The 15,031-nt window shown below is 36.1% G+C and overlaps 1 protein-coding gene across 1 annotated transcript in view; it reads right to left on the bottom strand.

Annotated features, from left to right (window-relative positions):
• The window catches only part of CUL5 (cullin 5), a 99,971-nt gene extending 85,270 nt beyond the window's left edge, over positions 1-14,701 (bottom strand). The window contains exon 1 of the mRNA XM_051986931.1: positions 14,612-14,701. Coding sequence (XP_051842891.1) covers positions 14,612-14,635 — 24 coding nt within the window. The 5' untranslated portion in view covers positions 14,636-14,701. The remainder of the gene's footprint in view (positions 1-14,611) is intronic.
• Between the last annotated feature and the right edge of the window lie 330 nt (positions 14,702-15,031).

The following is a 15,031-nucleotide window of genomic DNA, read 5'->3' as shown; positions in this document are numbered from 1 at the left end:
AAGCTAGCAAAAGGGGCCAAATCCAACAGCAATCAACTATTCCTCAGCTACAAACCCAGATCAGAAACTTGTACAGGAAGTAAACAAATGACCTTGGAAAGGACCACACTGAAAGCCTGAATCGTCCTTGATACTGTAACAAAACAATACTTGGTGTCCCAAGAAGACAGCAATAATACTAGTCAAGACCTCTGGGGCAGAAACTCAGAAGTGTCCAAGCACAACAAAATTTCAATGTACAGAGTAAATTCTATAATGGCACGATAAGCAGTCCTATGTAAATGATGGAATTCTAGTGTGAGAAGAATATGTTGCTCTTCTGATAAGTATATTCTGACAAGTATCTTTTTGATACTCTAAAGCAAGGATTCCTAAGCTAGGGTCTTTAGTGTTGTTTTCTTTAATATTATGATATCTATATTTCAATATAATTGGCTTCCTTAGTAATTTTTTACATAAAAACATTTTTTGTTTAAACATAGCTTTTTCTAATAATTAAGATTTACAAAGTACTTGAGGATCTTAAGATGCAGGTTACATACGCAGATATATGTGGTTTACAAGAAGTAGCTTCAATTATGTTACCCCCCTGCACAAAATTTTAAATCTCCTCACTACTCAAAAGATAAAGTTCAAACCAGAATGGCAGAAATTAGGCACTGAATCACACTTAACACTGTATACCAAGATACGGTCAAAATGGGTTCGTGATCTAGGAATAAAGAATGATATTATAAATAAGTCAGAAGATTATAGAATAGTTTACCTCTCAGACCGTGGAGAGGGAAGGAATTTGTGACCAAAGAAGAACTAGAGATCATTATTGATCACAAAATAGATAATTTTGATTAAGTTAAAAGGTTTCTGTACAAACAAAACTAATGCAGACAGGATTTAGAAGGAAAGCAATAAACTGGGAAAACATTTTTACATTTAAAGGTTCTGATAAAGGCCTCATTTCCAAAATATATAGAGAATTGATTCAAATTTATAAGAAATCAAGTCATTCTCCAATTGATAAATGGTCAAAGGATATGAACAATTTTCAGATGAAGAAATTAAATTTTCCTAGTCATATGAAAAAAGAGCTCTAAATAACTATTGATAAGAGAAATGCAAATTAAGACAACTTTGAGGTACCACTACACACCTGTCAGATTGGCTAAGATGACAGGAAAAGATAATGACAAATGTTGGAGGGGATGTGAGAAAACTGGTGGAATTGTGAACAGATTCAGCCATTCTGGAGAGCAATTTGAAACTATGCTCAAAAAGTTATCAAATTGTGCATATCCTTTGACCCAGCAGTGTTACGACTGGGCTTATATTTCAAAGAAATCTTAAAAAAGGGAAAGGAACCTACATGTGCAAAAATGTTTGTGTCAGCCCTTTTTGTAATGGCTAGAAAATGGAAACTGAATGGATGTTCATAGACTGGAGAATGGCTGAATAAATTATGGCATATGAATGTGTTAGAATATTATTGTTCTGTAAAAAATGACCATCAGGATGACTTCAGAGATACCTGGACTTACATGAACTGATGCAAGTGAAATGAGCAGAACCAGGAGATCATTGTATATGGTAATAAGATTATATGATGATCAGTTCTGATAGATGTGGCTCTCTTTAACAATGAACTGATTCACAGGAACTATATGAGTAAAACCACAAACACTTTCCACACAAATAAGTCTGATTTAACCAACTGGAAAAATATTAAGTACTGTTGGATAGGGCGAGCAAACATAATAAAGACGACAATACTACCTAAATTAATCTATTTATTTAGCGCTATATCAATCAGACTCCCAAAAAACTATTTTAATGACCTAGAAAAAATAACAACAAAATTCATCTGGAAGAACAAAAGATCAAAGCTTTCAAGGGAACTAATGAAAAAAAAAAAAATCAAATGAAGGTGGCCTAGCTGTACCAGATCTAAAATTATATTATAAAGCAGCAGTTACCAAAACCATTTGGTATTGGCTAAGAAATAGACTAGTTGATCAGTGGAATAGGCTAGGTTCAAAGGACAAAAGTCAATAACTGTAATAATCTAGTGTTTGACAAACCCAAAGACCCCAGCTTTTGGAATAAGGACTCACTGTTTGACAAAAATTCCTGGGAAAATTGGAAATTAGTATGGCAGAAACTAGGTATTGACCCACACTTAACACCATACACCAAGATAAGATCAAAATGGATTCATGACCTAGGCATAAAGAATGAGATTATAAATAATTAGAAGACCATAGGATAGTTTACCTCTCAAACCTGTGGAGGAGATAGGAATTTGTAACCAAAGAAGAACTAGAGATCATTATTGATCACAAAATAGATAATTTTGATTAAGTTAAAAGGTTTCTGTACAAACAAAACTAATGCAGACAGGATTAGAAGGAAAGCAATAAACTGGGAAAACATTTTTACACTTAAAGTTTCTGATAAAGGCCTTATTTTCAAAATATATAGAGAATTGACTCTAATTTATAAGAAATTAAGCCATTCTCCAATTGATAAATAGTCAAAGGATATGAACAGACAATTCTCAAATGAAGAAACTGAAACTATTTCTAGCCATATGAAAAGATGCTTCAAGTCATTATTAATCAGAAATGCAAATTAAGACAACTCTGAGATACCACTACACACCTGTCAGATTGGTTAGAATGACAGAGAAAGATAATGCGGAATGCTGGAGAGGATGTGGGAAAACTGGGACATTGACACATTGTTGGTAGAATAGTGAATACATCCAACCATTCTGGAGAGCAATTTGGAACTATGCTCAAAAAGTTATCAAACTATGCATACCCTTTGATCCAGCAGCGTTACTACTGGGCTTATTTATATCCCAAAGAGATTTTAAAGAAGGGAAAGGGACCTGTATGTGCAAGAATGTTTGTGGCAGCCCTGTTTGTAGTGGCCAGAAACTGGAAACTGAGTGGATGCCCATCAATTGGAGAATGGCTGAATAAATTGTGGTATATGAATATTACGATATATTATTGTTCTGTAAGAAATGACCAGCAGCCCAAAGAGATACTAAAGAAAGGAAAGGGATCTGTATGTGCCAAAATGTTTGTGGCAGCCCTGTTTGTAGTGGCTAGAAGCTGGAAAATGAAAGGATATCCATCAATTGGAGAATGGTTGAGTAAATTGTGGTATATGAATGTTATGGAATATTATTGTTCTGTAAGGAACGACCAGCAGGATGAATACAGAGAGGACTGGCGAGACTTACATGAACTGATGCTGAGTGAAATGAGCAGAACCAGGAGATCATTATATACCTCAACAATGATACTGTTTGAGGATGTATTCTGATGGAAGTGGACCTCTTTGATAAAGAGAGCCTTAATTGATCAAAGATGGACAGAAGCAGCTACACCCAGAGAAAGAACACTGGAAATGAATATAAACTGCTTGCATTTATGTTTTTCCTCCCGGGTTATTTATACCTTCTGAATTCAATTCTCCCTGTGCAACAAGAAAACTGTTTGGTTCTGCACACATATATTGTATCCAGGATATACTGCAACCCATTCAACATGTAAAGGACTCTTGCCATCTGGGGGGAAGGGGTGGAGGGAGGGAGGGGAAAAATCGGAACAGAAATGAATGCAAGGGATAATGCTGTAAAAAATTACCCTGGCATGTGTTCTATCAATAAAAAATTATTAAAAAAAAAAAAAAAAGAAATGACCAGCAGGATGATTTCAGAAAGGCCTGGAGAGACTTACATTACTGATGCTGACTGAAATGAGCAGGACCAAGAGATCATTATATACTTCAACAACAATACTATATGATGATCAATTCTGATGGATATGGCTCTCTTCAACAATGAAATGAACCAAATCAGTTTCGACTGTTCAGTAATGAATAGAACCAGCTATATCCAGTGAAACAACTCTGGGAAATGAGTGTGAACCACGCATAGCATTCCCAATCCTTCTATTTTTGTCCAACTGCATTTTTTTTATTTCCTTCACAGGTTAATTGTACATTATTTCAAAATCTGATTCTAGTATTGTTCTGTAAAAAATGACCAGCAGGATGACTACAGAGAGGACTGGCGAGACTTATATGAACTGATGCTAAGTGAAATGAGCAGAACCAGGAGATCAATATATACCTCAACAATGATACTGTATGAGGATGTATTCTTATGGAAGTGGATTTCTTCGACAAAGAGATTTAACTCAGTTTCAATTGATCAAGGATGGACAGAAGCAGCTACACCCAAAGAGAGAACACTGGGAAATGAATGTAAACTGCTTGCATTTTTGTTTTTCTTCCCGGGTTATTTATACCTTCTGAATCCAATTCTCCCTGTGCAACAAGAAAACTGTTCGATTCTGCACACACATATTGTATCTAGGATATACTGTAATCTATTTAACATGTATAGGACTTCTTGCCATCTGGGGGAGGGGGGGGAGGGAGGGAGGCGAAATATCGGAATAGAAGTGAGTGTAAGGGATAGTGTTATAAAAAATTACCCTGGCATGGGTTCTGTCAATAAAAAGTTATTTTTAAAAAAATCTGATTCTTCTTGTGCAGCAAAATAACTGTATGGAAATGTATACATATATTGTATTTAACATATTTAACATGTATTGGTCTACCTGCCATCTCGGGGAGGGAGTGGGGGGAAGGAGGGGAAAAATTGGGCCAAAAGGTTTTGCAACTGTCAGTGCTGAATATATCTTGTAAATTAAAAACAACAACAACAATGAATTGATTCAGACCAATTTCAATTGTTCAGTAATGAAGAGAGTCATCTACACCCAAGGAAAGGACTGTGTGAACTTAGTGTGGACCACAACATAGCATTTTTACTTTTTCTGATGTTGTTTGTTTGCATTTTTGTTTTCCTTCTCAGGTTTTTTTTTTCTTTTTAGATCCGATTTTTCTTGTACAGGAAGATAACTATAGATATGTATACATATATTGGATTTAACACATTTTAACATGTATTGGAATACCTGCCATCTGGGGGAGAGGGTGGAAGAAGGAGGGGAAAATTTGGAACAAAAGCTTTTGCAAGGGTCAGTGTTGAAAAATTACCTATGCATACGTTTTGTAAATAAAAAGGTATTAAAAAGAAAAAGAAAAAGATAAAGTTCAAACTCTTCGGTCTGGCACTCAAGAATCTCTATAACTTAGCCTAACCTAACCTAACCTTTTAACCTATCTATTTAACTTAGAATAGCCCACAAAAACTATTATTTTATATAGCACTAGTTGTCAGGCACTGGGCAAATATTTCACAATTATCTCTATTGATCCTTACAACTCTGCTAGACAGGAATTATCATTATCTCAGTCTTATAGCTAATCACTGTCTGATGCCACATTTGAATTCAAATCTTCCTGATTTCAGATAAGTAATCCATGCCCTATATAATCTCACTGCCCCAAAAGAGAGGAAAAACAGCAAAATTAAATTAGGGTTACAGAAAATCATTTGGTCAAAATGCATTATGGCATAGTATATACAACAAAGAGCTAGTGTCAATAATGGTTTGTTTCAAGGGGTTCTGAACCTCTTTATTTTTTCTAAATGTGTTGATATCTTTCAAAATGTATGGTCTTTTTAATCTAATGTCTTAAATGTTTTTAAATCTAATTTTAAATTTATTTTGTGCTCTTAAAATATAATTCTAAGAAGGAATTGATAGGTTTCATCATACTGCCAAAGTAGTCAGTGACACAAAAAAAGTTAATAATCTCTAGTCTAAATGAGGAAGCACAATGTATTATTATTGTTGCTGTAACAGCTAAATTTCCAGCCTTAAAAAGCAACCTTGGATATAGTCCCTTACATTTGTTGTGATGAAATTTTAGTGAGAGATCATTTCTTTGACAACTCCTTTTTCAAGGATGCTCAGAAAAATGGAGAATAGCACAATGTTTTCAGAAGATGGAGCTTAGTTGTGCTAGTTTACTAACACTCTGGTTGCAAGTGTCAAGCAAAACATAAAATCATGGACTCTTAAGAGTAAGAACGTTTGGAGACATTATTTAGACTGATCTTCCATACCAAAAAACAAAACAACAACAACAAAAAATCCACCAATCTTCTAAAACTTCTCTCTAACAAATAGGCATCTGACCTAAATTAGAGATAAGCTCATCAGTTCCACAGTTCAAGTTTGTCTTCTTATAACTTTCACATTTTGGTTTTTGTTCTGCCAATTAGAACTACAAGAATAATTTCTCAACGTGCTCTAAATCACTATTGATCAGAGAAACAAATTAAGACAACTCTGAGATACCACTATACACCTCCCAGATTGGCTAAGATGACTGGAAAAGATAAGGACATTTGTTGGAGGGGATGTGGGAAAACTGGGACACTGATACATTGTTGGTGGAACTGTGAACGGATCCAACCATTCTCAGAGCAATTTGAAACTATGCTCAAAAAACTATCAAACTGTGCATACCGTTTGAACTAGCAGTGTTTCTACTGAGCTTATATCCCAAAGAGATTTTAAAAGAGGGAAAGGAACCTACATGTGCAAAAATGTTCTTGCCTCTGTAGTGGCAAGAAACTGGAAAGTGAATAGATGCCCATAGATTGAAGAATGACTGAATAAATTGTGGTACATGAATGTTATGGAATATTATTGTTCTGTAAAAAATGACCAGCAGGATGATTTCAGAGAGGCCTGGAGAGACTTCCATAAGCTGATGCTGAGTGAAATGAGCAGGACCAGGAGATCATTATATACTTCAACAATAATACTATATGATAATCAGTTCTGATGGCTGTGGTTCCCTTCAACAACGAGATGATTCAAACCAGTTCTAATTGTTTAGTGATGAAGAGAGCCATCTACACCCAGAAAGTGGACTGTGGGAACTGAGTGTGATTCACAACATAATATCATAGTATTTTCACTTTTTAGTTGTTTACATGCACGTTATTTTGCTTCTCTCTCTCTTTTTTCTTTTCTTGTGTGGCATGACAATTGTATAAATATGTATGCATAAATGTAATGTCCGGACTAGCTTTCTGGAGGATCTCTGGATGAGCCTTGAAGGCAGGAGAGCCACCATAAAGCTAGTCAAAGAGTCTGGAGTCTGAAGCTTTCTCTGTGTCTGAGTCAGAGACGGTCCCAATCCTCTCCGCCCTTAAATACCTCAGTACGATTATATCACTACAACAACTGAGCATGTGCCAATCTGTAGAACCATTACATCACCATATCAAATTAAGTGTATGACGAGAGTGATTATATCACATTAAGTATATGTTTAACTAGAAAATCATTATCTCATCAATCATACTGGGTAGGTGCTTAACTATAAGCACCCTGCTGTCCTTTATTCAAGTATACCTTTCCAGAGTTCCGGCCCTCTCTCTATATAATAGATTTAATGTATATTTCTACCATGTTTAACATAAATTAGACTACTTGCCAGCTAAGGGAGGGCGTGGGGGAAGGGGGAGAAAATTGGAACACTAAGTTTTGCAAAGGCTAATGTTGAAGAATTGTCCACACATATGTTTTGAAAAACAAAAAGCTTTAATAAAGAATAATTACATGTCAGGCTTTCACACAATCACAAAATCTGAAAATTAGAAGAGATTTCAATCACTACCTAGTTCACCTTTTATAAGAAAATCATCCCAGTTATAACACAATTGTCAAATGTGAATACTTCCAAGGAGGGGGAAACCAATCACTTACTTCTCCAGAAAGCCCATTTCACTTTGGGCTAATTGTAATTTTAAAATTATCCTGTTTGCAATTTCCTTCTATTGTTCCTAGTTCCACCCTCCCAGGCCAAACAGAACAAATGACAATAGAAACTAAGGATTCTATGAGGTAGACAAAAGGAGGAAGCACAAAAAACAGCTTTTGTGGCTTGAGACAGCTTTTGGCCAGTGCCAGGAAACAGAATAGTATGAACAGGAACAGCAAGTGGGTCAATTTATGTCTTTACCCTTCACCTTTGTGAATACTGTGCTTTGGCTAATCAACAGAACAGATATTTCACTGAACAACAAGAAATTCAACATTTTCTCAATCATTTCTCTTTCAGGAAGTGATTGGCGGTTTCTTTCTAGTTTTATTTTGCTCTGTGATGGCTTTTTTTTTTTTAAGTAAATTTTATTTTGTCTTCAGATGTGCATTTTTTCCCTCCATCTCATTCCACTCTTTAAATTGAGTAAGGGGAAAGAAAAAAAGAACAAAAACACAACCCTGCTACAACTCTATCTTACTGATGAAAACAAATTCCTGAATTGCCCATAATTTTTTTTGAAAGTCTCAATTTTTACTGACTCCATCTATTAGGTAGATAGCAAGTTTCATGTCAAATCTTCTGGAATTGTGGTTGGCCATTGTGGGGATCAGAATTCTTTATCTTTCAAAGTTGTTTTTATAATATTGCTGTTATTCCATAAATTGTCCTCCTAGTTCTGCTCACTTCACTTTTTGTCAGATCATATAAGTCTATCTATATTTCTCTGAGCTATCTCCATCATTTCTCACATCATGATGGTATAACAGAATACTATTACATATTCTATTACATTTATATACAATATCTTGTTCAACTATTCTCAGATTGATGAGAATCCTCTCACTTTCCAAGTCTTTGCCACCACAGAAAGAGCTGCAAAAAATTTTTGCATATCTTTTTCCTCTTTAATCAATATTGCTGGATTGTGCATAAATAAATACATTTCCAACCAGATATCCAAATTGCTTTTCAGAAATAAACTGAAAAGTAATACAACTTGGAATAGATTGCTAAAGTTTCATTTATGATTTCTTAAATATGGTGTACAGAATATTTTTTAAATGTGGTTTTCAGAGAGCCCAATGATTCTTAATCATTTCTGCTTGATTTATTTTCCATTTTTTTACATCCAGTTGTTTTAAAGTTTTTTGTTTTGTTTTGTTTTTTCTTAATATTTCTTGCGGTCTCATGAAGTCACTGATTTATGTTTATTCTATATTTTAAAGAGTTCTTTACCATTTTCTTTTCTAGGCCATTTACCCTTTTTCTAATTCTTTCTTCCAAAAATTTTATTTTTTATCTTTTGATTAACTTCTTGTAGATATTTAGTTCTAGTGGGGAAAAAAGATCACCTTTTTTTCTTTTGCATCTTTGCTTCTAGTTGTTACTGAGTTATTCTTTCCTTCTAGGATAGATTATTGGGTATTTCTGGATCTATTATAAATCTTTGTATGTTCTTATATTTACTAATCTCTCCAGCCTCAGTTTGTGAACTGGAGTTTTGTGCCTAGGCCAGGCCCTACTTTTTGCTATGCTCTTGGGTGATAGATATGTTCAGTATTGCTTAATCTTGATCTGGGTTTCTAAATCAACTTCCACTTTATAGGATTAGCATCAGTCCTGTCCCTTTGAAATTTGGAGTAATGGATCCACAACACCCTCTTTGGCATCTTTTGCAAAGTACTAGTGACTTCAGAATTCCTGGGGCCAGGATATCCTCTCCTGAGTGATGCCACACACCTGGAGTTTTTGCTGAGGTTCCAGTAGCTTCAAAGGTCCATGCTGCTGTTTCTGGATACATCCAGGTGTCAGGTTACAAGCCAGATTCTGGTTTTCTATAAGGCTATTTAGCTTGAGAACTGACTTAGTTTGAGCTCCCCCCCTACCCCTTTTCTATGGCCTTTAGTCTTCTGACATTTTTGTATAGCTCTGTGAGTAAAGTCAGTTACAAGATTTTTCTCATTGGATTTTTTGATCATTAATTGCTCTGCTGCAATTTTTATGGGTTCTTTCCCCCCTCCCCCTCCCCTGCTTTGGACACTGAAGAAGGAAGGAAATGAGCATTTATTAAGTGCCAACTGTAGGAAGAAAGCAAGTGTATATAATTATTAAGTATCTACTATGTGGTAGGTACTTTGACAAGCACTTTGCAAATATGATCTCAAGCTATCAACTTCCACTGAGACAATGATATTGGCTGGAATTCTCTTCCCAATTAATATAGTATAACCTATTGATATATAAATATTAGTATCACTAGGACCTTTGTGGTCTTCTGTAAGTCATTTTTCCTTTCTAGGCTTAGATACTCTTATCTGAAAAAAGTGAATTTATACTAGATGATCTCCAAATAGCTCTAAGTCTTTAGACTACAAAATGCATACTTTTAATTCAATTAGAGATGAAAGAATTCAGTTCAGTTACACTAATATTATCTGACTACTTTAATTTCCTAATATTTAAAGGCTATACCAAAAAGAAGGCAATAAACCTCATTTCCCCTAACCACAAGTATCAGAAAAACTCACAGCACATTAAAAAAGAAATTTAATTTTTTTCAACATTGCTTCCATAATCTTATTTTGTGAAATGTTTCTGATGTCCATCAGATACACTTGATACTTGATAACAAGTAAGAGAATCTCTTTTGGGGGGCACTATAATTCTTTGAAAATTAAAATGTATACATATGTGTGTGTGTGTGTGTATAAAATTGAATTTTGGCCAAATCACATTATTTTATTGCCATATCTGAGAGCACAAGGTATTCATGGAGTAATCTCAGGGGATACAGTGTGGTAAGAATTTCCCATCTAAGCACACCAAGAGAATCTATTATATGTTATTTTCAAAGGCAGAGTACCATCTACTTTTTTTTCTGTTTTCCCTTAACAGATTCAAGAGGCATTCAGAACCAACTGAGAAAACCTTCCACTCTTTTCCTACTCTTAACATTTTGCATACTGCTGCCATATATTTAGATCTAGTCAAGCACTACTTTGTTAAAAAATGTTCAGTGGCTACCTATCTGTTGCGTATTTATTAAAATTAAAACTCTTCTGCCTGTTAAGGATCTGTCTTAAAAACAACAAACATTTATATAAATGTTTGCAAAGTGCTTTACATATATTATCTTAATTAATCTGCAGAACTACCCTGGTAGGTAAAATATCATCATTCTCATTTTACGGATGAAGGCTCAGAGTTAGAATGACTTAAATGCCAAAGGTCATATTGCTAGTGAGCATCTGAGAGAGAAGTCCAGTACTACATTCAATAAACCATCTAGATGCAGGATCTCACATTACTGCCCAGGAGTCAAATTAGATAAGTCTCTGCCAACTAAAAACACCCAGTTAAGACTGCTTGGTTTAATGCCCTTCCTGGGAAAAGCTTTTCTTTCCAGCTTAACCTATTGGATTTTTTTCCCCCTTTCTAAAAGTCCAATTCAAATGTCAACATTCCTCCAAGATGCCTCTTCTATTCCCCCCACTCAGACCACACAGAGCAATTTGTTTTGCACTTCTCTAATGCACTCATCAAGAAAGACATATTTAGTGGCTAGAAGGCTACAGAGTCTAGCACTAATTCAGAGTCTTGTCTAGGATGCCTTAACTGGTTGATCATGAGCAATATCCTTAACTTTAGTATCCCAGGGAAGTCTCTAAGATTAGAAACTGCAATGAGTTATTGAAATGCATTAATTGATCATACTCTAGATACAACCGTCTCCTCCCCCCTCCCCCCAAAAAACTATTCATTTTGAAAGAAATGTGCATTATATTTTTCTGATTGTATATCTTCTACTTCTTTAGACCCTAACAGATCTTCTGGGTCTTTTATGTTGGAATCTGTGAATATTCCAATTATTCCAATTACCATTATTCCAATTGGTATTATTCCAATACCATTAATTTTCCTTCATAATCCTATGTATTTTATTTTATGTATTTAAAAACATTACATTACTCCGAGAAAGAATCTAGAGGCAAAAAGGGGTAGATAATGGGAGAAAAAAAAAAAAAAAAAAAGAATAGGAACCTCTGTTCTACGAAGACTGCTAAACATATTAAGCTTGGAATTTCCCCCAGCACCCAAGCATAGGGCTCAAGATGCATAAAAGTGTTTAATAATAAATGAAGAATGAACTAGATTTCTGCATAAGTCTTCTACTGATCATTTAATTCTTCTCTCCAGACTGAAAATAACACATATACCAAAATTAGAAGATAAGCCTTAAATAGCAAAGTAGTAAAAAGTAGAAAAGAATCTCAGCAGATGAACAGCTTTCAAATTTAAGAACCTTAAGTTACACCAAAAAAGAAATTTGCTTGCAAAATGGATAATTTTGATTACATTAAATTAAAAAGGTTTTCTACAAACAAAATCAATGCAGACAAGATTAAAAGGGAAGCAGAAAACTGAGGGAAAAAATTTTGCATCCAAGAGTTCTAAAATATAGAGAATTGATTAAAATTTATAATATAATTCATTCTCTAATTGATAAATGGTCAAAGGATAAGAACAGACAATTCTCAGACAAAGAAATTAAAGCCACTTCTAGTCACATGAAAAAAATGCTCTAAATCACTATTGATTAAAAAAATGCAAAGTAAGATAACTCCTCTCAGATTGGATAAAATGATAAGAAAAGTTAATGACAAATGCTGGAGGGGATCGGAGAAAACTGGACACTAATATATTGTTGGTGGAGTTGTGAAATGATCCAACCATTCTGTGGAGCAATTTGGACCTATGCCCAAAGAGCCATCAAACTGTATATCCTTTGATCCAGCAGTATTTCTACTGGATCTGTATCCCAAAAAGATCATAAAAAATGGAAAAGAACCCACATGTGCAAAAATATTTGTAGCAGCCCTTTTCTCCCTGTAGTGGGAAGAAACTGGATACTGAATGGATGTCCATCAGTTGGGGAATAGTTGAACAGGTTACTGTATATGAATGTAATAGAATATTACTGTTCCATGAGAAATGATGAACAGGATCATTTCAGAAAGGCCTGGAGAGATTTACATGAATTGATGCTAACTGAAGTGAGTGGAACCAAGAGAATATTGTATATAGCAAGATTATGTGATGATCAACTGTGATGGACCTAGTTTTTTTCAACAATGAGGTGATTCAGATCAATTCCAACAGACTTGTGATGGAGAGAACTACTTGCATCCAGAAAAAAAGATTATGGGAGCTGAATGTGGTTCACAACATAGCATTTTCATTTTTTCTTGTTGTTAGCTTTCTTTTTCTTTCTCATTTTTTCTCCTTTTTGATCTGATCTTTCTTGTGCAGCATGAAATATGGATGTAGAATTATGTTTAGAAGAATTGAACATGTATAACTTACATTGGATTACCTGCTGTCTACGGCACAGGGTAAGGGAAAGGGAGGGAGAAAAATGTGGAACACAAGGTTTTGCAATGGTGAATGTTGAAAACTACCTTTTCATGTATTTTGAAAATAAAAAGCTATTATTAAAGATTAAAAAAAAGAAATTTACTAATGTTAATAAGCATTCCCTTCCTTTCGTTAAAAAAGACTTTAGAATTACATATTTATACACATATATACACACATATACCAGCTGAAATTATTTGTACAACATGGAAAAGTACCCAGATCATAATCCATGCTTGTCAGTCTTGACTTCACTCATCAAATTGTTATACTTAAGTAATCAAATATAGACAAAACTTATTTAACAGGTACTATAATTTAAGAAAAGTGATTTGTGACATGGTAAATGATCATAATTTGACTAGTCCAAAAAGAGAATGAAACCAAGAAAAATCTCAACCACTCAGAACTAAACAGAAATACAGGATAACAAAGAAGAAAAGGCCCCTAGAGTCCAGAGTCAGTTCCAATTACTCTTCAAATTGACTATGTGACCTTGGGCATGTCACAACTTTATGTAAGACTGATTCCTCTTTGATAAAACAACAGCATTTATGGATGAGTCCTTTCCAGGTTTAAAACCCTTGAGCCATGAATTTCCAATGTGAATATTACTATAAAACAATAAGAGGATGCACTGGTCTTTTCATTTCATTTGAAGTCCCCTTTAATCAGCTTATGGAAGGAACCTTATCTCCGTTACTAATCCTGTCAAATAGTTAATAAAATAAATCTAAAATAGTTTACTCTTGCACAAAATTACTTTCTTTAGAAAGATATTTTTTAAAAACCTTCTAATATTATCTTACTACACTATAGCAAGAGAACAAGGCCTTAAAGAAACTGAGAGACAGGAGCAAAGAACCTGAAGTCTCCGAAGGAAAACAGTCGAGGATTGCGGTGAAGAGTCCTGCAAACTAATAGGGGGGTGGATGCTACAAACCTCGGCTTAAAGGAAAGGAAAAGAATGGGATAAGCATCCTGCAGCCCAAGAGTTACTAGGGTTCTTCTCTTCTATGCCTTAGACCCTGCGAGCTAGAGCGTGAGAGACATCTCTAAAGAAGAACTGTACCCTATCTCCCCGAAAACAAATGTCCCGTTGAATGATTGTAAGGTTCCCCTCACAGCCCCGCTGGACGGACAGACAGACTGACGGACGGACGGAAGAACACACACACACACACACACACACACACACACATACACGCGCGCGCGCGTGCACATACACACACACGCCGGCAACTGGTGGGGGGGAGGGGACAGGGAAGCAAGGCCCTTCTCCCCAGAGCGCGAGAAGGGTGCCCCCTCAGCTACCCCTGTCATCACTGGTCCCGCTGTCTGACCCTGCACGGATCCGCCCCCGGATCCAGGTGTGCTACTTTCCTAGCGCGGGAGCGGCGGAGAAGGAGAGCAGAAGTGGGGTTCTTACCTTTAACAGATTAGACGTCGCCATGTTACCTCAACTTAACCTCTCGCGGGACTGCGCGAGATTTCAGAGAGCTCGCCGGCTCAGCTTGCGGCCTCTCCCGCCAGACTTCCCGGCAGGGCCCAGCGCCCGAGGGCCCAGTGCTGTCCGATGGGGGAAGGGAGGGTGCAGTGGGCTCGGGGCGTTCTCAGTTCAGGCCCCGGGAACTGCCTCGCCCGTCCTTCTCCCCTTTACATGCTCTCGGGGAACTCCCCTCCAAGGGAAGCGCTCAGGCGAAGTCCCAGAGCCTACGTCTGCACAGCTAAGATAGAAGAGCCGGGGAGGGGGAGGAGGCGACGAGAGCAGAGACGGCACGAGCCCCCTCTATTCCTTCAGCTCAGTTCGTCATGGTCGCGCCTGCAGCCAATCTCTGGAATACAGGGA

The sequence above is a fragment of the Antechinus flavipes genome, chromosome 3, assembly GCF_016432865.1.
Source record: "Antechinus flavipes isolate AdamAnt ecotype Samford, QLD, Australia chromosome 3, AdamAnt_v2, whole genome shotgun sequence".
Taxonomy (NCBI): Eukaryota; Metazoa; Chordata; class Mammalia; order Dasyuromorphia; family Dasyuridae; genus Antechinus; species Antechinus flavipes.
Note: the sequence above shows the minus strand (reverse complement) of the source record. Positions and strands in the feature narration are given on the sequence as shown.